Consider the following 21,177-nt stretch of genomic DNA (forward strand, 5'->3'; position numbering starts at 1 on the left):
CAAGAGAAGGTGAAGAGCCTCCAGCCAGGTTCCCTGGGCTCCCATCACCAGCTGCAGCAGGAATCCTGTGACTTTGGAGCAGTCATTAATGTTCAAGTCAGCACAACTCTGAGAGACATATCTCACAGTTGAAATGCCTCTAAGTAAGATGTATTTTAATCACTGGAAGGAAAGAGAAACCGTATGCAAGACAGAGGTTTCACAGCACAGCAATGCTGATATGTACAGAACCGCATCAGCTGCCTGCTCAAAAGCAAAAAGCTGACAATGAGTCACCTTGTTTGACAGCATGAGAAATAGATAACCAATAGATAGACTAAATTGCAGATGTGCCCTTTCCATGGGTCTGAGGTAGACAGTCTGAAATTGAAAGAATACTTACTCATATGGATGAAACACAAGGAAATGCATAGAGGACACAAACTTTCTATTAATATTTCTCCTTTTTAGGCCTCTCTGATCTTTTTCTGAAGTGAAGAAATGTTATTCCTTTTGATGCAACATTTCTCCATAGATAGGCAATGAATAGGAATGGTCAATGTCTTTTCTGAAAATATTTGTTAGTATATTTTAATATTTAATGCAAGGTCATATAGATCTAAGGATAGTAATTCTTTGATGTGTTTTAGTCTAATAAAGATACAGGAGTCAGAAGAAAATTTGTATTTGATAGAAAATAAAGCTGTAAGGGCCCTTAAGTAATCTAGTCTCTTGCTCCACTCAGTAAACATCCCTGTCAGATGCTCTTCATGTGTTCTTAAAGATCCCTAGTGATGGAAACCCCAAAACCTCCTCAAATATTCTACTACTACTACTACATTATTCCATTTGAAAATCCCCTTTTTTTCCAATGCCAAATTTAATACTCCTTTTCTGCATTTTAAGTTCTGTTTACCACACTTACAGAGACCCAATCTATTCCATTCTTCTTTGTGATTGTGTTCCTCTTAGCATTCTCATTTAGACCCAAGCGCCTCATTTATCTCAACCTTTCATTGTAAATAATCTTTTCCCTAGATTTCTGGTAATCCTCACTGTTTCCACTCTAACAGGCCCACTTCTTTCTTTAAGCGCTGTGCCCAAAACTGGATGTGTTACTCCAAATAATGCTTTACAACTGTAAAAAGAGTGAAAGGATTATACGACACTGACTTTCCTCTTTGTTTACTGTGATCAGCAAATCAGCTATTGAAACTCTAGAGGAAATTTTACCCTTTGTATGGCGTTCATACAACTAAAAAGTGCCACTTGCAATCCTAACTATCGAGATTCCATGTGCTGTAATGGTTTCACTTTAAAAAAATGAATATTCATAGCAAATGAGCTTTAATTTGTGTGCTGGGGGATAAATTCACTATTAGCACTGCCTCATTTGGTAATATAACCTATTCAGTTGTACTTTATATAACTGACAAAATGGGAATGACAGATATTCTACTATACACTTTTCATTTAATACTTTCTTAACAAACAATTTGTGACAGTACAGGCATGCATTTGAAGACGTTTATGAAGGAAAATAATTAAAAAAATTAATACAGATCATTCCCTTCAACAACTTTAAATTCTAAAAACATTTTCCTTCCAATTTTTTTTTTTAACGGATAGTTGTCTTTCCTATGCTACAGATCAGGGAGCCAAGAAAGAACTGATTATTTTGTGAAGGTCATGGAAATGGCCAAGATAGGACAAGAACTGCAGAATGTAGTTCTACATCTTGTGTTTGGTCCCTTAGAGTGGTGGTGCATGCCTGCGCTGTGGGGAGAAAGGTAAAGAAGAGAGCTTGCTTTTAAACACACAGTACACGCACACACACACATACATTTTATTATTTTCTGTTTGCTACAATTTACATTCACTTCTGTGTAGGGAATAACATAGCCTATAAAGCTCCCAATACTTTAGGTAAGGAACTCCCAGTAGATTAATCTATTATCCATTATCTATATTTTATCTTTTCTATATTATTATCTTTTATTTTTAAACTTTTATCTGTCCAGGTAAGACAACTCCCAGATAAGGAACACCTAAGTTGTATTAAAATGTTAGGCTATTTGCAGGAAAATGAATTTCGCTCTGTGAAACCAATGTTTTTGGTCAGTATATTTTTAAAATCACAGTGGGTTTGACAAAAGCACAGTTTCACTCTAGATGCAAGACCTTGGTATCCTCTTTCTACAACTTCTAGTAGTCTTCAGAGAAACAGAAAAGATTAAGGGATCTGTTGCAACTTACCATTCCAGAACTTCCCATCGGGTGGAGAATTTCTTGGATTCAGACAGCGCCCATGAGATAGCTGGAAACTGTTTTTGCACCCAGTACAGTTCTTATAGCTGTACCCAACACAGGTTGCACAGCTCCTGTGGCAAGGTTCGCATTCTCTAGAGATGTCATCAGTGAAGAAGCCGTCACCACACTCACTCACACATGTGCCGCCTGCAACAGAAACAGAGCCTGGCATCACGGTGTCTACTGACCCCTATTAATCCTAACAAGGGGGTACCACACCTATAGCATCTCTCTGTCTCCTGCCAGAAACGGTTGAAAAAAACCCAGCTTATAAGAACTCATTAAACTTTTTGTAGCTATATAAACTCCAATTTTTTGGCATGAAATTTAAATTCAGCTCAGTTGCTTGTGCAAACTTCACAGCCTTCCAACCAATCTGCACTTAAATTTATATCTAGATCGGTTTTCATCCATACCCTAAATACTGGCATATACAAATCTTACGGAAGTCTGAATCTGAACAAAAATTTTATGCTGGAGTCCAAACTTTTATACTGGCCCAATACAAAATCTAAGTCCAGAATTCCCAAAAGTTTTTAGATACATGCACATTTTGAGGATTAAGTGAATCTCTAGTTTCTAGTGAATGTAAAGCTAAAGTTAGGTAAATCTGATTAAATTTAACGGTCGGCATACTGCAGTGAAGCCCATAGAAGTTGTTACACTGATAGCTTCTTGAGCTTCCTCCAATTTCAATTAAAAAAAATGTAGACAACCAGATCACCTCAGGTTGTGACCACAGAATTTTCCATGAGCATGATGCTTTTGTACTTCTCTACTGGCACTTTCAGCAGGCAATGCACAAGGTTTCCTGTGATTCATATTTGGCACCATGTCTGAACCAGACCTGCCTGATTTATGGCTTCGTAATAAAGCTAAAAGATTCCTGGTCTTGTGTGAATCTGATGTGGAATTTAGTGGTTTTAACTGAGCTCATGTCAGAGTGTTTAAGGCTTGTTACTTTATGTGGTCCTGAAAGTCAAAGTAAAACTAGACTTGCACAGAGTAAGGAAGCGTTTCCATGTCTTTCTGTGAGTCAAAACCCCCTCCTTTCACAAAGTCTGAATCAACTACATATTTTTTGTACTTGCCCAAAAGAGTGGAAATGCATTAAAAACAAAACTAGAAAAAAAAAGTGGAAATTTGTAGTCAAATATATGGAGCTTTTGAATCAAATAACTCTATTGGCTAACATAACCACCTTATGTTTATGCTAGGGACTCAATTCTGCAAAGTGCTAACTCCCCTCAGCCTCCACTATTTGCCATAGAAAAGATTTATGAATTTGAGAAGCTGAGTCCAGACTCGTTCTCTGAAGAAACAGTCCAAAATACTTTCCTTTATATGCCATACTTGGTACTTTGCTTACCTGAGAGATAAAAGCCTTCTTTACACGAGTCACACTTGTCCTTGTCACAGCTATCACAGTTGCTAGGACACTCTCTACATTGCAGAGAACTTTCGTCTCTGTAAGTATTTTCTGGGCAGTATTTATAACAACGCTGCTTATACCTGTAAGATAAAGTAGAACATCATTAGCAAGTTCCTTTTGAGGTGAGTTTGTTTCATTTATGTCTCTAGGTATGGTAATGGTAACGCTCTATTCTCATCCCCATGAACAGAAATTATTCCTCTAATGATAGATTCGAAGTGTATTTGTAGCTCTGTTACTTATTCAACCGGTAAATATTAACAAGTCATGTTTTCTAATCTCAGCGTTCTTAAGTATAAATAATTCAATTTTCTTTTTTAAACATAGGCATAAAACCAAATGCATGCTTAATTAGAAATTACTATATTATGGTTGTAAAGAGCTGATCACTTGTAAAAATATATAAGCTAAATTGAATAGCCTTTTAATCAACATTTTCTTTTGTCATGGTAATTTTTACAGAGATCTCATAACTGTCCCTTTGAAAAGCAGGAGAGTTCTTTTCTTTGGTTTAAGTTACACTTTCAATTAACCTATGTATTTTTTCCTTAACCTCCTTACATTTTTAAGTGTGCCTGCTGAACTGCAACTACCAAAATTGGACACAATATGCTGAGAGCATACTAGTTCCAAATCCAGAGGCACTGTTCCACTTTTAGACTCTTTCTGTTCCATATTCCTCTCTTTGCATATGGAAAGTTCACATCAGTCCATAAGATTTTAAAGGCCATGGTGGTGAGCGATTGGCTAGTTTTTCAGCATTTTCCAAGCCTTTTTCCAAAGTTACTGTTCTCAGATAGGCAACACTTAAAAGGAATGGGATAACATACAGATCTAGGCAGTGAAGCACACATTTTTGCTTCAGAAAAATGTATAGGCATGAAGAGCTATACTTACATATAGTAGTTCTGTATACATGTTATACAGATTCGTTGGTCATCTGAAATGAAAAACGTGAAATTATGTAAATAATAATCAGAGTTTAAAAAAAAATGGTGAAAAGAATTGTTGCTACACCATTTTTATGTTACTATCTCTCACGTTAAAACCACCACAACCATAACTAAAACATTATCACCTCTGAATCTCTGTTTACAATTTTTGGAGATAAACTTTTCCACAATCAGGTCCTGGCTTATATTTTTGCAGTGACTTGTGACTTGAGTCCTCAGCATAAGGTAGCTAGAAGGTGCCGAGTGCTTGAGGAAGAGCTGTTCTGAAAAGCAGAACCTTCCCAGGAGCTCAAGTTGGGCAAAATGAACTCTTAAAATGAGACTCTAAGCTATCCAAATCTGTAGTTTCATCCTATTTCTTTATTTGTTGCAGAGATAAGTTAAAAGGTTTTGGCACCTCTAAAAGCAAACTTTTCAAAAACATGTTAGTAACCAGTTTAATCTAAAAAATCCTTAGCTAGACAAATACCTTTCTATAATGGGGGGGAGGGGAGGTGGAGGGCACGGCATTTGGGTAAACTTTACTTTCAGAAAACTAATTTTTCGCATTAAAAATTTTTGTTGAATGAACAGAAGAAATGTTATACAACTTCTTAAGACTGTTACAAAGATTGACATGGCTCTATGCTCACACAAAGTGAAGAGTATTTTCTATAACCTTCCATTATCTTCTGTTACCTTTGTATTTCTTTTACCTTACTCAAGTATCCCAAAGGGAGCAGACTGGAAGGAAACGGAACAACCTGGTCGAATATATTTATAAACCGCTCTCCTATGAAGTACCTATAAATTATTTTTGATATTAATAGTACTCATAAGGCAAAATTTTCACTGAGTCTGTTTGAACTGTATCTACAATAAATCACACTTTACACACGCAAACTTATTAGGCAACATGGACTTGGTTTTGCAAGTAGTTCTAGCAATTTATTTATGAGGTGTAAAGTTTTACCCAGAAATGTTGCAGATCTGTGAAAATATTCTCTTTACTGTTTAGAGCACAAACCGAAACAGCAATCACCTGATCTAGTGTTCTTTGCATTAGTTTTTATGTTAAGACACAAAATACTCTTACAATATGGAAATATTTTCTACGAAGTCTTCCTTTACTTCTAGATAAAAGACATTTGGTTTGTCCAGGGCTTCTTTTTGAATGATTTCTGAAATACTAGTACTGTTTCTGCATAAGGACACTTCCTGAGATATTTTTTTCCCCAATTAATTTGTGTGTGTTTTTTTCCTTCCATTGTTAGGAGCCTGGCTGATATGGTGATAAATAAGCACGTGTATACCTTTTGAAAATTGTCATGGCACTGGCACATACAGTCCTTATGTTTCACTGATGGAAAAAGTTGAGTATGCATCAAAGAGACATTGTTAAAATTACTGGGGTTGCTTGTGGGTTTAATGACTAACTCTCCATGTACTTTCTGGCTTTTATGAAGAAAGGACCCTTTCCTCTCTTGCCTGTGGGAGTTTCTGATGACATTTTTCTTTCCTAACTGCCCTCTCAGTTTTGCCTGTATGGTTGACTATCTATATAGCTCAGTTTCAGACAGATCTCAGCAGTAACTGCAAACAAAGACACAATGTCTGGTTGTCTTCTGGAAAAAGATTAGAAAAATTAAGTATTAAGTAAGTGACCATTAAGTAAAGACTGTGTATTTTGAGTTGGTTTAGGATCTAAGATAAAGTATCTAGGAATGAAAGGGTAAAAACAGTTCGTTTAGATTGCGGATTAGGATATCTATTGTGGAGAGAGCAAAAAAAAGTATCACAAATACCACTTGCATCCCCCTGCTTACACAAAGCTTAGTCAGAACTGGTAATAGTAAATACCTTATTAGAAGGCCACAAATTTTGTAGGAATAACTGGTTTGCTGTATTTCACTTGGGAATGCACTAAGTCTTTCTTCAAACCTAAGATTTTGGAGCCCAGGGGAGAATTTCTTGACAATTTTGTAAAACAAAAACATGCAGTCATTGGGGTAGCGCACCCCAAGTTCATTTGCCAGTTTGTCTACTATATTATGTTATTTATCAACCCTTACGGAACAATTGTTCTTTCTCTTAAAGACATAAGCACTAAATAGAAGCTCTACCACTCTCTAAACTTAGTCATAGTTTCAGAATTTAAACTGTTGAGCAATAATGAACATATTTTAGAAAGGAATGCAAAGAGGGTAACTGTCTGTTAGCAGGGAGAGAGAAAACTAAATATGCTGTTCCTGCAATAGCAAATTTGATATTTAACACACTCTGTGTTTCCAAAATCTTGGAAATGAATTTTAAGAATGAACTAAGTCTAGGGAATTTTATGGATATATATGTGTAGTTCTTCAACAGCAGCTCCTTTAAAACCTGTCACAATCAGTTCTTGGACTAGCACTAACAAGCATCCTGTACTCACTGAGACCTTCACTTGCCCATAAAATAATGAGATCTCGGTGGTGCAAAGTGGGTTGGTTACTATGTCATGCTCCAAAAGGCTTCTTGTCATGAGAACTGCTAATATTTTACCTGTATTTTACAGCTTCCATTTGCATTGATTTCCACTATGTTGAGCCTATGCCACTCTTTTGAAGACAGAAACAAAAGTGATCTTGACAGCGTTGGAAGCAGGATTCAACCATTTTAAAATATAAGGCCTCAGAGACAAACAAGTCCTCTGTGACTTTCTGGTTTTATTGCAGTTTTCTTAGATAAGTAAAGATCATCTAGAGTTCATAGAAAAAGTCGTTTGGTTTCTTTCCTTGTCTGTAATAAACTGCTCTTCCTGTTCCCTCCTCCACCCCCTGCCCTTCTCAAGTACAATACATTTGGAGTGCAGCTATGTTATAATACAGAAAAGGTACATGCAAATCTTAAATATTGGTCAAAGGCCAAATATTCATGCATTCTGTTGGAACTCTCTGATTTGAAACGAATTAGTGTTTTTTTCTGCGCCAGGAGGGAAGTACGGACATTAGCGTTACAAGCATAGCATTGTTGTGCTGGAAGGCTATTTTTGTTCAAATCTGTAAAGGAACACTGTAAGCAATTGTAGAGGCTTAATGAAATATCTAGTACATAATTTCACCTATATTAAAAACAAGCTCCAGAGCATTTTGGAAACCCCTGTCACTGTTTCACTATGTTTGAGTGCTCATGGTATTTAGACAGATCCTGATTCTGGAACCTTCACATGGCTAGCCCTCTGTATTTTTGAGTAGCACTTACTCAAGGTATCCCATCTAATTAGACCCAGATCTTGCAATGACTCGTATGCATGCTTGACTTTATCTACTGTATACAATAAAGCTGGGAGTTGAAGTTAAGTGCAAGGGTACATTTTGCAGGATCTGTATTTAGACTGTAACTTTTATTTTAGCTTCCTGTTTTGTTTATGAACTTTTTTTAAAATTAAATTTCCTGAACTATTTATTGGCTCAGCCGTGAGCCTAGAATGTGCTCAATACACTCAACTTTTTTTGCATTCAGGAGAAGTTCAGGATATTCACTGCCTGGGACTTAATGCTTGGTTTACCTTTCTTTTCCAGTTTAATTAAATGTAATGACTGAAAATGATTTTATATTACATTGCAGTTTTCCTTGAAGGGCCAGCCTGCAGTAATTGTTTAATTTCAACAGTTACTGCTAGATTTTATTTGCCTTTTACATTCCCCTGAACAATAATTTACAATAATCTAAAAAACGTACTATAAATTGTACTACATCACCAACAAGAGTAATTATATATTTTAACTACCTTAGACCATTTTTTCTTTAGTTTTTATGGCAACTCAATTAAAATAACTGAAATTTACAATCCAAACATAATAGGATTTTTGACTAGACAGGGATCTAACTGAAAACTCAGCTTTCGGTAAGCTTTAAAAAATAAGATTTCTGTTATGAAACGAAGGACTCTGGTTTGGATCTTCCAGTTTGTGTGGGAAGGTATTTGTCTGTGTCTATTTGGTTGGTTTTTCACGTATTTTTTTTTTTTTTCTTTTTGTCAGTAAATCAGCTTTATCTTCTTTTTTCTCATTTCTGACATCATAATTTATTTTGACAAGCCATGTTACCAGGAGATGGAAGAAGAAGAGATTGTGAATTTTAACCAAGGAAAAAGCTGTGTTCTGTTGTCAGTTAGATTTATATGGGGGAAAAATGGCATCAGTACTTGCTCTGGCCAAAACCTACAACTTTGATTCAGCCAAGATATTTAATGAATTAAAAAATACTTATTTTTAAGGCAAAAAAGAAAAAAAATACTTTGGATAGACTTCATCTCTTGCAAAAAATATACTTTTACTAAAATTTTGTCTATTTAGTTTTTTGTATTTTTTTTTTATTTAAAATAAAACTACCTTTAATTAGGATGAAAATGAGACAAATAAAACAAAACAATGTTCTGAGTGTTATTATTGCTGTAAAGCAGATTAACTATAAAAATCACACCGGTCTAATTTCAATTACCTTACTCTAAAAGGGGAATAATGTCACTTGCTGTTGCTGTATTTCATTGATAAAATAAAGGGAATGAGGAATATTTTCTTGATCAAATAATGATTTTAGTATGTTGCAGTTAGAAGTAGACATGAAGTGCAGATAAGATGAAATGAAACCAAAGACCAACATGATAATATGCATTACCTGGAATAGTTCCACGGTTTGTATGACTGAGGTGAAATGTTGATAAATACATAAATACTTGTATGTATGTTGATAAATGCATCAAATCTGGGGACAGAGTTCACTGCGGGAAAGCGATGAGATCAGGAAACTTTAAGGAATAGAAAATTTTAAAAACTGGCTTAAAAAGTAAATACAGAGTCAGAATGGCTCACCAGACATAGTTGACCAGTGCTGTAGTGAGATTTACACCACACATGAAGCTCAAAAATGTTTGGTCAGTGGCTACTGAGCTAGATGAACTTTTGGTCTGATGCAGTATTTTTCTTCTGTGTTCTTATTTCTACAGAGAACTCTAAACTAAAATCTGGAGTATTATGTGTTCACAGAACTCATGGTTCAATCTCGTATCTTCAGTTTTTCCAATGACTTGCCCCAAGTCTGGATTTTGTCCAGGAAGTAATTTTCTTTCTCAGAGAAATAAAAATTTCAAAGAGAGCGTGTTTTCTTTGATACATACATCTTGTATCTTCACTGTGCAACAAAATTCTCTTTTACCTATACTCTAGGAAAGACAACATCCTCTGATGTAATGTTCTGCCTACACTGAAATGTCATCCTAAAAATCAGAAAAGAACAGTTCCAAATCTTGCTGGGTATTCCTTTTGCACAGATTGCATATTCTCATTCCAGAAGCCTGTGGAAACGAGTCCTATTATCTGCAAATCTAAAACCTATTCTGCAAGATTAACCTCTTGAGGAAGATTTACTCTGAGATAAAAAAGGATCCTTATCATAATTTTCTCTGGTATTTTGAAAGCCAAGGTCTATTCATCATCAGGGAAGGTTTGAAGAAATGAAGTTTTCCTTTGTGTTTCTTAGGTTGCTAGGGGTACCAGATCACTTTTTACTCATTAATCATGAGCACAACTGCCAGAATTGCAATCTGTACCTGAGTTTGAGTCTGTTCACAGTGCTGCCCTTTCAGCTATCTCACAGTTTCCTTAAATCTTCTCCAAATACCTTTTCTCTCACTCTCACTACCTTATAGACTGTATTTTCCCCCGTCTCCCTCCGTTTAATTGATCTCATGGAGCATTTGGATTATTGAGTCTCACTTTCTGCCTTTATAGCTGTATGTTTGTACACAGACCTTGTAACCCAGACCAAACTAAATAGTTATGTTCTGGATAACCTTTGAGAGTTGCTCAGGCTTTACTTTGCTAAAATAGAGTCACGTTTTGGCCTAGATGCCTGTTTTGTAGGCTTTTATTCTCAGGGACACTGCTCTTTGGGGTTTCTCAGTGTTTGCCTCTTTTGTAAGGCAAGCGTATCCTTGAAAAGGGAGAAGTGTGGTGGCTATTCTGAGCGTTCTTCACTCTGCACCCTCACTGAGGAGCGCTTTATTCTGTTAGCCTTTGAAAATAATCCTGTTGCAAAAGCTGGAAAAGCCACGTTGTGCTGCTCTCTGCAGAACCTGGGATGGGTCAAAAGGCAATATACATGGTATTTTGCTACATGGAGATGAGGTAATCTCTGGGAAGCCGTGAGAAGCATTCATATCACAACATGTCGTACTTTCGCAAGTTGGTTGAGGTGAGTGGAAGTGAATCAGCAAGTGGGCGAGTAAGAATTGGATCAGGAATGCATAGCTCCATGGGAGGACACTGGCAGGAAGGCAAACAAATTGGGACAAAGCCTGACTTTCACAATCCCTTCTGAGAGGGAGGCCTATCCTTCTGTTGACTCCTGCGAATCTACCAATGATCCACCTGAGCTCCATGTGCTGCAAACGTTTAGCTCCTCAGTGAACCAGGTGCTCATAGTTACCATTATTGGTTAATAGGGCAGCAGTTTCTGCTTGTGAAGCGTACATATGCCAGTCTGTAGATATTGCATATCAGAGAAGTTTATCACTTATCTTCATAAATACTCATATTTTGTGTCTGTTCATTATGTAGGCGCAAAAGGGCAAATGCAAATTGTATAATTAGAAAGAAAGAGAGAGATGAAAGTGTTTGAAAAACACTCTGGTCCATGTGTTGTATTTTAGACATATCAAATGTGGATATTGAGGGCTGTTATGTTCTTGAGTTGTATTGACTCTGAAATTCTCTTAGAATATTTACTTTAAGTGGCTCAAATTTTGCAGTTTTACCTTAGTGTTCTTTTCTTGTCCTGAGTGTTTGCTTACAGCTGACTGCATTCTAAAAATGTAAGTTTGACTCTGAAGAAAGATTCTGAAACTCATTACAGTTTTAAAAGTTTGGAAAAAATATGGGTGGTATTCTGAAGTGATCTAAATTTGCATTGAGAGGTAGAAGGTAGATGTTGCAATGGCACAAAGACAACCCTCCTCCTTAATTACATTGTTTCGTCAGAACTTTCTCTTTCAAAAGCTACCTTTGTGAAGGAAACTGTATTTAATTTTGTAGACTTCATGGTGTTTTCTGGTGCGCACCAAAAGACAAGTCATTAAAATTTAATCACGGCCTGATGTCCAGAGGTGATGAAGACCTGCAGTTCCCACAGATCTAGCTGCATTAGAGGGAGAAATAGCTCATTGGTACTCAAGAAAGTAGGTCCAGAGTGTCCAAAATTGGGTTATCAGACCTGAGGTACCAAAGTAATAAAGATAATCCTGGAAGTGTGGACTTGAAATTTATTCAGCACACTTTCTTACAGACTGTTTGTCCAATTTTGTGTTTGCGTTTGCTTGCACAACAGTAGGAATGTATTTGAAGCTTGTAAGAATTTAGGATTAAGTTTACGTATTGAAGTCACCCTTAAGACTTGACTTGTCTTTCGCTCTCACTTCAGTTTCCAATACCTGTGCAAGAGTCTGCCTTTCAGATCTCATGGAATGCCACCTGCTTGAGCGTGCCAATTGGGCTAGTAAGGCAGCAAGCAGTCAGATGCATTCGAGAGCATGTGGGCAGAAGAAGGTAAGGAGCTGAACCCTGCTACGCGTAGCCATTGCTTTGACACTATACACAAAGCCATAGATACTTTTGGGATTAGTGCTTCTCAGGCAATTTCCCTATTACGTATGCCAGCATTTAATAGTGTCTGAGGGCAGAATGGTGTCTGTGAGCATTAAAGATTCTTTATCTCCTTAAAATATGAGCAGCCTCCAAATTTATGAAGTGAATCAGAAAGAAAAGTATCACCTGAATTTAAAAGAAAGCGTCATCTGTATTTAAACTACAAAGACTTATCTGTCCTTGATTAAGTCTCCCTGACAGTCCCTATCTTTGCTTTTAGACCTTCAGTGTAGATACAGTAAAGATGTATTACCACACTAGAGCCCTAAAACAAAACCGGGTCTTAACTTGGAGGAAAACACACAGATTTTACTTCATTTCCTGAGGGTCCCAGAAAATTTTATAAACACTGTCAATCTTCCTTGTATCCTCATGCCTGGTGAACACTACCCTGCAGTGTTAGTGTTAGAATGTAAAACCTGGGTGGGTTTTACATTCTTCTCTGAAATGTCTGACATGGGATGTACAGTATCAAACTGATATAAAACTATGATATAAAAGTATGTCTTAATGTGACTGTAGGGTCACTACTGAGCAAGAAGAGAGATTTCCCATGCAGCCTACCTCTTTTCTGCTGGCACCTGGCATCATGCCAGAAAAGAGTAAATCTTACTCATTTTGTTGCCTTCACAAAGCAGGACAACATTGCCCAAGACTGCGGGTGGTGGTTTAATCTATTCTTTCATGCCCCGTGAAATATATTTGGGCCAAAAATTACTTGTCCTTCAGGCTAGTAGGAAAATAGGCAGTTCATTTATCTTAATTAGCATATGTATCCCTTTTTAAAGTTAGACCTGTGTATACAAAAAAGAAAAAATATATCAACTAAGCTTTGTAATTTGCAGACAGTAAGAGAATCACTTGTATTTCGTTGCTCCTAGCTTACAATATAATGTCACTGTGGTCTGATATTCCTTTTTAAATTTATATAGCTTCTATAAGCTAGAGATCCTGTACCGGTATAAACCAAAGAAGTTAATTATATCTATCTTTTACAGTTTATTTCGAAGGATCTCAAAGCACTTCAGAAAGAGCAGGTGCCTGATGATTTTTCTTGTGAGGGAACGGTCTTGACTCTTTTGCAGATCTGTAAGTATGCACGAAATGTATTTGCATTTGTATATGAATAACTACTTTTCAGTATGTGAACTATAATTTTGACTCCAATTGCTGTGATTACTACATTTTGCTTCCTCCTTTTTTTTTTTTTTTTTTTTAAATAGAGCATTTCCCAGAGCTTTCCACTGCAGTTCTAATAGAAATGTTCATAGCATTGGAATGCTTTTCCTACTCCTGCTCTACAGTTGTTACTCAGATTAAATTCCTCAGTGGTGTTGAAAGGAAGATAAGACAAAAAGAGACTGCAAAATCATGCAGTGTTTGCTTAATTTTAAAAAGAGAGTCTGTAGAAAGACCATAAAGATGTGAAACAAGATGTATCAAATTTCATATTTTCTCCCCTTGAAATTTTACTATTTTAAGTTATTTTTATGGCAGTGTAATTTCTTTACAACTTTCAAAAGAATCCATTTCTGTTTTCCACGAGAGGTACAGTTCAGCTGGTTATTTTTAATCAAAGTCTCTAAATATATCAATTTTCTGATAAGACATGAGAAACCTATTACTGTGCTCATCTTATCTATGAATTAAGCTATTGATATGCTAGAAAACTCATTGAATATTAAGAGCATAACCACAAGCAAACAGCATCTCTACCTAATTCATTTTAAGTTTGAAGTTTACAGGTCATGCTTTATTTCAGGGACAAATGGTAATTTGCAAAAGCTGCTTGGGATATGCTTTTAGCCCACTGCTGTGCTTCTGTTCCAAACAGAACTAACATTAAACCAACCTCTTTGACTCTCAATAACATATGCATCGTAACAGCCATAGAGTTTCCTTAATAGTATGCCTCTTACCAAACTCTGGCATCTTAGCACTTCTGACTTTACTCAGCAGTGAAAGTTTATTCAGTCTTTGTTTCACCTGCATCCATTCCGTTGATCTTTGAAGCTTTTGGAAAGACTATTTTAAATCAGAACTTCAAGTACAAGAACCTGAGAGTAAATATGTAGTGAGTATTATGAATGATTAATATTTAGGAGATGAAAGATCTTCTGAGGACAAAGGTAAATGAGTACAGCCCCTTTTTGTGTATGTCAGCTGCCCATGAACAGTCTTATAGTCTCCTTATGCAGGCTCAAATTATTATTAAGCTCAAATACAAAGAAAATCAGCTTCTGACTTAACTTGCAATGATTAGTTTTAAGAGAAGCTACTATTCATAGTGCATTTCACCCCAACTCAAAGCAAGGGTTGGCACTAAATAGTTGCAGAAGAGGTATAAAGAATTTTTAGTCACAAGTGTTGTGAAGAGCACTGAAAATTTTACAATAGGGGAAGTAATATCTGATAGCAGCAGTAAAGGTTGGTATTGAAAAAGATTTTTCTCCTTTAACTTCTTCTCTCCTTTTTTCTCCCCACAAGGAAGCAGACAGCTGACATGAGCCTGGAAACCATGCCATACCAAAAAAGACCGCAGTGTAGTTGCAATCATGTTAAAACTTGGTCCGTCCAGCTCTTCATTCAGCAATATAGAAAGCTACAGTCACAGAGGAAAGCATTAAGCTTAACGGCATTCATGCAGAATGGCTGGTCACCAGAGACATAGGGAATTTTATGGTATGACATATTAGACTGGATGACTGATAGAAAGAAGTAAGTAGTATGTGATGAAAATCGTTACATAAGTTTGGTATGCATGAGCATTCATGATAGTCTTGTTTTGCAGGGAAAAAGGACACAAAAGGAGAAAGAGCATTGAAACAGTTGTGACTAGTGCTGGGAATTAATTTCTGGATTTGGGTTTTTTTTTGTTTGTATATTTGGTTTTTTTTCCTTATGAGTTCTTTCACAGTTGTCTTTCCTACGGTTCACTCTCCTTTGTATAGCAACATTCAGACCCCTGGTACTGACGGTAGTGCCTGTTACACCAGGCCTGAAAACACAGGCAGGAGAAACCAGAGAGTCCATTATGAACTCCTTTGTCTGTGGAAACCTGTCTGAAATTAGGGAGAGGATGGATAGTCCTGGTAGTCTCCAATTTTAGCACTTTCAAAAACGGTCTTTGGAAATATAACAAATCAAGTTTGTTCCTTTTTTTAGAAAACAAGTAGTAATTACAAATAACTGTTTGCAGAGCAGTGATTTGCTCTAGATTTGCACTGAAAGAAGTAAAACTCAGGTCTATTTTTTTTCTTCTGTAAAATCCTTCAAGGAATTTTTAGAAAGTCTTACTTTCTGTGACACAGATGGTCTTATCAAAGCATCTTGGCATATTAGTACTCATTCAGTGCTACTTTACGTAAACTCTGTGCTTTCTTGAGAAGAAATTTGTCTGAGAGGTCATAAGTGAAGACTGCCTTTCTGATGGGTCACCCTGTTGCGTCTCAGTCTTGAGTTGCTGATCTGTCCATACAGCCACCGGAAATAAAATTTTCTTAATGTAAATACGGTGGAAACAATGAATAGTGATATCTTTTAAACATTTTTAATCCTCTGTCAAGGTGAAAGATTAGATCGAGTTCAGTAAGTTAAATGGCTTTGATCTGAAGACAACAAACTCTCTGTCAACACCATAATATGTTGAGAAGGAACTTACTTTTTCTAATCCAGCATGAAAAATGAATCAATGTCCTAGCATTTTTTTAAGGTAGTAGCATTGCTATTGCAGGGACTTGCTCTTGAAATTTAAGGTCTGTCCTTATGTCTATTTCCTTAAAGAAAAAACACAGGCTAATGATCTATTTTCAGGCCTCGAAAATTTGCATGTCTTTCATAAAGTTCTGTGTCTGACAATGGCTTCAGAAAGTCAGTAAATCTCTCAGCCTGAGTGTGGCATTCAAGCAGGAAAAAAATGTTGCAGAGATTAATAGCGAAAGTAATACAAAAATTATTCTTATTTATGCTGGAGATAGAGTTTAGAAATGGTATTCAAAAATAAATACACTGGGAAAAATACAGTTTACTTGGTGAGCAAATGCAGCAGTGATTAATAGCTCAGCAGCATGCACATAGGCTTGTGTCAAGACAGGGAGGAGGAATAATTTTTCCCTACCTTAAGAATAAGGATAAAGGTTCATAAAGGGAATATTTACCCATTTTGCAGTTCTGGCATCCTTCTGAACAAGGTATGCAATCTTCAGAGTCAGGATCTTCCACTTCACCTGTGTTTTGCGAATCACCAATTTTGGGTTAATTCCAGATACTGGAAGGCCAACACTTGGAAGCACTCAGCAAGGTCCCCAAAAATAAACTTGTCCAAATCCAAAAAGGAGAAAGATTCACAGCAATTTCTTTTCTTATGTTGAGATAAAGACAGTTTAATAGAACAGTAATGGAAAAGGAAAATAATAGCTACAACAACAACAATCATAGTAAAAGAATATACAAGACACAAGTCGCTCTCACCACCTGGTGAGATGGTTGACCTTCCTGACCTCAGCAGTGATCATGGATTTCTGCCCCCCAGCCAACCCCTGTTTATACACCAAGCATGACGTCTACGGTACAGAATATTCCGTTGGCCATTCCATTGTTCTGTCTATGATCCTTCTCAGCTTCTACGGGAACCTGAAAAAAGTCCTTGACTAGTATAAATATCACCTATCAACAACTAAAACAGTATGCACTGACATTCCTACCAAATCTGAAACACAGCAGCCACTAGAAAGAAAATTAACTCTATCCCAGCTGAAACCAGGACACAAATTAAATAGAATATTTGTTAACTCCTACTGAAGGATGCTTACCTTCTCTACAACTATGCTTCTGACATATGTTTTGAGTAAGGTAGTAGCCTCTGAAACATCTTTTGCAGTGGCTGGTGTTCAGGCACACCTCACAGTGGCCAGAGCAAGCCACGCAGGTATGGTCTGAATGGTAGTGACCTGGAGGACAGCTCTCTCTGCACTCCCCATGATACAGGAAACGTTCAATCCCTCTTCTATCTGTGTGGCAAAACAAAAAAAAAAAAAAAAAAAAACAAAAAAAAGGAAAAGATTTAAGCAACAGAGGACATTTGGGCAGCTGATGCTGCCAAACATTTAGGCGCTGGTGCTGCAGCTGATGAGAATATTTTTCACTGACTGCTAGATTTCTAGATTTGCTGTTTTACATCAGATGAGCTAAAATGTATGAAAGTTTCATGACCTCAAACCTTCCACATTCCTGGAGATTTATGACATAAAGATGTGAATAATAACTGTTTGCATCCATCATACTAATAAAGAAAGGATCGAGGGATTTCCATTACTGAGTGCCCTTGCAGTGAACATACAAGTATTTGTATTCTATTGTACCTGTGGATGTAGAATTGCCATTAGGAAAGTGAAGCTGCCACCTCACCTTTGGAAAGGATCACTCTGTGTCTGTACTAGGTTAAACTGTAATCCTCATCCCAGTCACAGCTAGAATCTGTAATCACTTAGATTTGAATATGAGTAGCAAGCGTACATCTATTTGCTACCAGATCAATAGCATTCTTCAGTGCATGGGGAGCTGGGAGGTCCCCTACTTCAAATCCTTCTAAATGAAACCTGTGAAAACACCTACAATGCCACGTGCCATGTGCTGCAACATGAGGAGTTTTCCAATGGCTTACCCTAGAGAATAAATTACTTACATTATTGTGCTAAGTGTGTTTGATTGCTTTTGCTATAGAGCAAGAACTTGTTTACCATAATTTATTTTTGAAACTGCAGAGAAACCAGCTATAATAGGGAATAATTGCTGCACCACGGCAGAAGTATTCAGACTTTGTTTCTTTTACTTTTCATGTAAAAATCTTTAGAATGATCTTTTCCAGCCTCCTCAGGGTGTGACTCTCACCAGTGTCTTCATTTCTTGATATGCAGAAGTACAGAAATTTATATTGCTGTCTACCACAGGGAGGGACTTGGGGAACAACTATACAAACTTCTCCTTCACATTGGACCTGAAGTGTCATTTGAAAACTTCATCTACTCAGTCACATTTCCCAAAGTGAGAAAGTCAGTCTCATCATCAATATGACAAATTATTGCCAGCCATACCAGTGTTTTCAGGCGATCTGGACACTTATTACTAAGTAAATCCTGGGCCATTAACAACTAGGACTGAAATGGAAATAGCAGCTGAAAGGAAAAAGGCTGTGAATCCATTGTGAGTCCTCAGAAAAAGCTGACCAAAATTTCCTCTTTATTAAGTGAATTGAAAGTTAAATCTTAAATACTCATTTCCAAGGGCAGTTCAGGCTAGTTACACATATTTGTATGTAACAGCCTCAAGTTCTTTGCCCATCAGGTGTTACAGAGGCGAGAGGGAATAATTTTTAAAATGGAACTTCAAAAGGAAAAGAGTTGCTTTGTGGAACAGCCACAATTTTAACATTACCTTCTCTCTCAACCTGAGCTCTATAAAAATGTGTCCAAAAGACAAGTTTCTTTGTGTGTTAGGGGTCAGTTTCTCTTTGCAGGCCCTGTTTGTCCAGCTGTAGGGACACAGCAGTCTGCAGTGGAACCCACCATCCTTGTTTCCTAGCCTTCCCCAGACAGATGTTTTGGAAAGCACCCTGGGTCCCTGCCTGCTTGTGCAAGCTTGCTCCATTTCAGTGTAGCACATACTGTGTAGAGGCTGGGCGAGGCATGGACGGAGCTTTCTTTTCCAGAGGCAGGTTTTCTGTCCTTTTTTTCCGGTGCGACTTTTTGTTTCTGTTAACATAGCTTCTATTCAAAATATACCAAGGGAAAATGCACAAAGATGCAAGGACAATGCAGAATTGTGTTTTCTTGTACCTTTTTAAAAATAAATTGAGTTCCAACTACCTTCAGGGTTAAAACAAGATTATGATGCAGATCAGTAGCAAAAGCACTACTTTATCAGCTCTAAAAACTGGGCCTGAGAGCAGAAAGAAAATGGAACTTGGAGGCCAAGGAAGGGGAAAAGCTGCAAGAGGAAATCCTCCTTACCTGTTCCACAAGTGGTGCATTTGTTAGGTTCACTTCCACTGCAGTCCAGGCAGGTATGATGGCACAAATGACATTGACCTTTGAATTCAAACTTTCCTCTGGGGCACTGCATAACACAGCGACCATCATCAAAGACTCTTTTGAGGCAGAGAGAGGCATAATTACAAATTTAGCAGCTACCTGTTCTTTAAATTTAAAGGAAATTAACAAGATACCCAAGATACTCTTCCTTCAATCTATTTACAAGAGGCTTTGCACTTTACTCCTTAATTTTCCAGATTTTATTCATTGTATTTACTAAGTGGAAAGTCAACTGTGTTTTGAACCTGGGTCTTAGACTTCAAAGATTATTTTTTTCTGAGATTTTTCTAAGAAAAATCACCTTTTGGTCCTGTACCTAGATGTCTTTCTACCACAATCCCTGCAGTGGTCACTTGTGTCTGTTAGCAGGAAAGCAAGACTTGGTCTTTCTGTGTGAAGGAACGATCCTTCTGTTGAAATTTCCTGTTAGTTTTACTTTAAAGGCTTCCTGTGAACAGTACTGCAGCTTCACTATAATGACTTTGTACATAAAGTCAAACATCTGTCTGAATCTTGGCCTTTAGGGGCTGTATTTTTAGACTTGCATATCTGCAAACACTTAGGAGTTCTGCTGCTAAATGTTCTTCTTTTGCTAGGTAATGAAATATTTACTAAAGAATCCTTTTATGCGATGAAAATTTCTGGTCCATTTTTCACCACTGCTTAATGTCTACTGGATTTAATCTGTTGGGGAGAAAAGTACAGAAGCATCAATAGAGATATAACTATTAAAAGAATATAAAACAAGTTGGCTAGAATATAACAGTGTTTTCAGTATTAAGAAAATAAGAGAGGAGAGACTGTAATCTTCCACACTTAACTGCTTTGACCACTTTGTTATACAAGGGCTTGGGATGCAATTTCTAGAGAAGCTGAGCACCGTTCAGGATCTTAATACAGATTTTGAGACTATCAACTTGTCTGTGCGCTTCGCGAACAGTAGGCTTTCCATAACATTAAGATAGTGCATGCTTCCTTGGAGCCAGCCAATGGCATTAGAGAATGCCTGCAATATGCCTTCATAAATTTGAATTGCTATGGTCATTGTCAGGTTTATTCTGAAAGAAGAGGAGAAAAATATCTGCAAAGTTTAAAACCAATTTTGTCAAATAGTCTTTGAAACCATTTAAAATTTACCATGATTGGAAAAGTCTAGGCTTATGAAGTGTAAAGGTGGAAGAACAGGCTAGCATGCAAACAGCCCTCCTGAAGTGCTCATAACAAAGAAAACTTAGGAATTGATTAAAAAAACTTCTGAGGCTGAAGGCAGGCTGCTGGAGGGAATCAGTATGAGTACATGAAGTATTCAGCAAAGCTGTATCTCTGCTCTGCAGTCTGACAGTAATATAGTCTTATGCAGACTGTAGTTCATATAGCCATACCTGCATGTTTAAGACCATTATTCAGCTTTTCTTTGGGGACTGGAGCCCCCTCTGGTTGGATTCTGTGCAAATGGGACAATGTGATGGAAGTACTGGAGGTAGCTGGGCTAGGCTGATATGACACACAAGTATTACTGTGTGATAGCCAGCCTTACAGACAGCTCACACAGTGGTAAAATATGTTTTTCTTGCTTTTTGTTATGTTGCCACTAATGGAAGACACCAGCAGGTCAGACCTTGTCACTAACCTTTGTAGCTCAAACAGTAAGCAGATGGATGAAGAATTTGTGAAAATCAGTTTGGCTGGACAAAAAACTACAATTCCATAATTTTTTAAAAACAGGTAGCAGCATTTTGAATTGTTAAACAAGA

At 37.1% G+C, this 21,177-nt stretch overlaps 1 protein-coding gene across 1 annotated transcript in view; it reads right to left on the reverse strand.

The window, feature by feature from the left end:
- PCSK5 (proprotein convertase subtilisin/kexin type 5) overlaps window positions 1–21,177 on the reverse strand; it is a 252,572-nt gene that overhangs the window by 25,110 nt on the left and 206,285 nt on the right. The window contains exons 22-27 of the mRNA XM_054184936.1: window positions 19,343–19,479; window positions 17,147–17,344; window positions 16,493–16,561; window positions 4,619–4,661; window positions 3,659–3,801; window positions 2,236–2,436 (exon numbers count right to left, since the gene is read on the reverse strand). Of these exons, the coding sequence (XP_054040911.1) occupies window positions 2,236–2,436; window positions 3,659–3,801; window positions 4,619–4,661; window positions 16,493–16,561; window positions 17,147–17,344; window positions 19,343–19,479 (791 nt within the window). The remainder of the gene's footprint in view (window positions 1–2,235; window positions 2,437–3,658; window positions 3,802–4,618; window positions 4,662–16,492; window positions 16,562–17,146; window positions 17,345–19,342; window positions 19,480–21,177) is intronic.

Source organism: Rissa tridactyla, chromosome Z (genome assembly GCF_028500815.1).
Source record: "Rissa tridactyla isolate bRisTri1 chromosome Z, bRisTri1.patW.cur.20221130, whole genome shotgun sequence".
Lineage (NCBI taxonomy): Eukaryota > Metazoa > Chordata > Aves > Charadriiformes > Laridae > Rissa > Rissa tridactyla.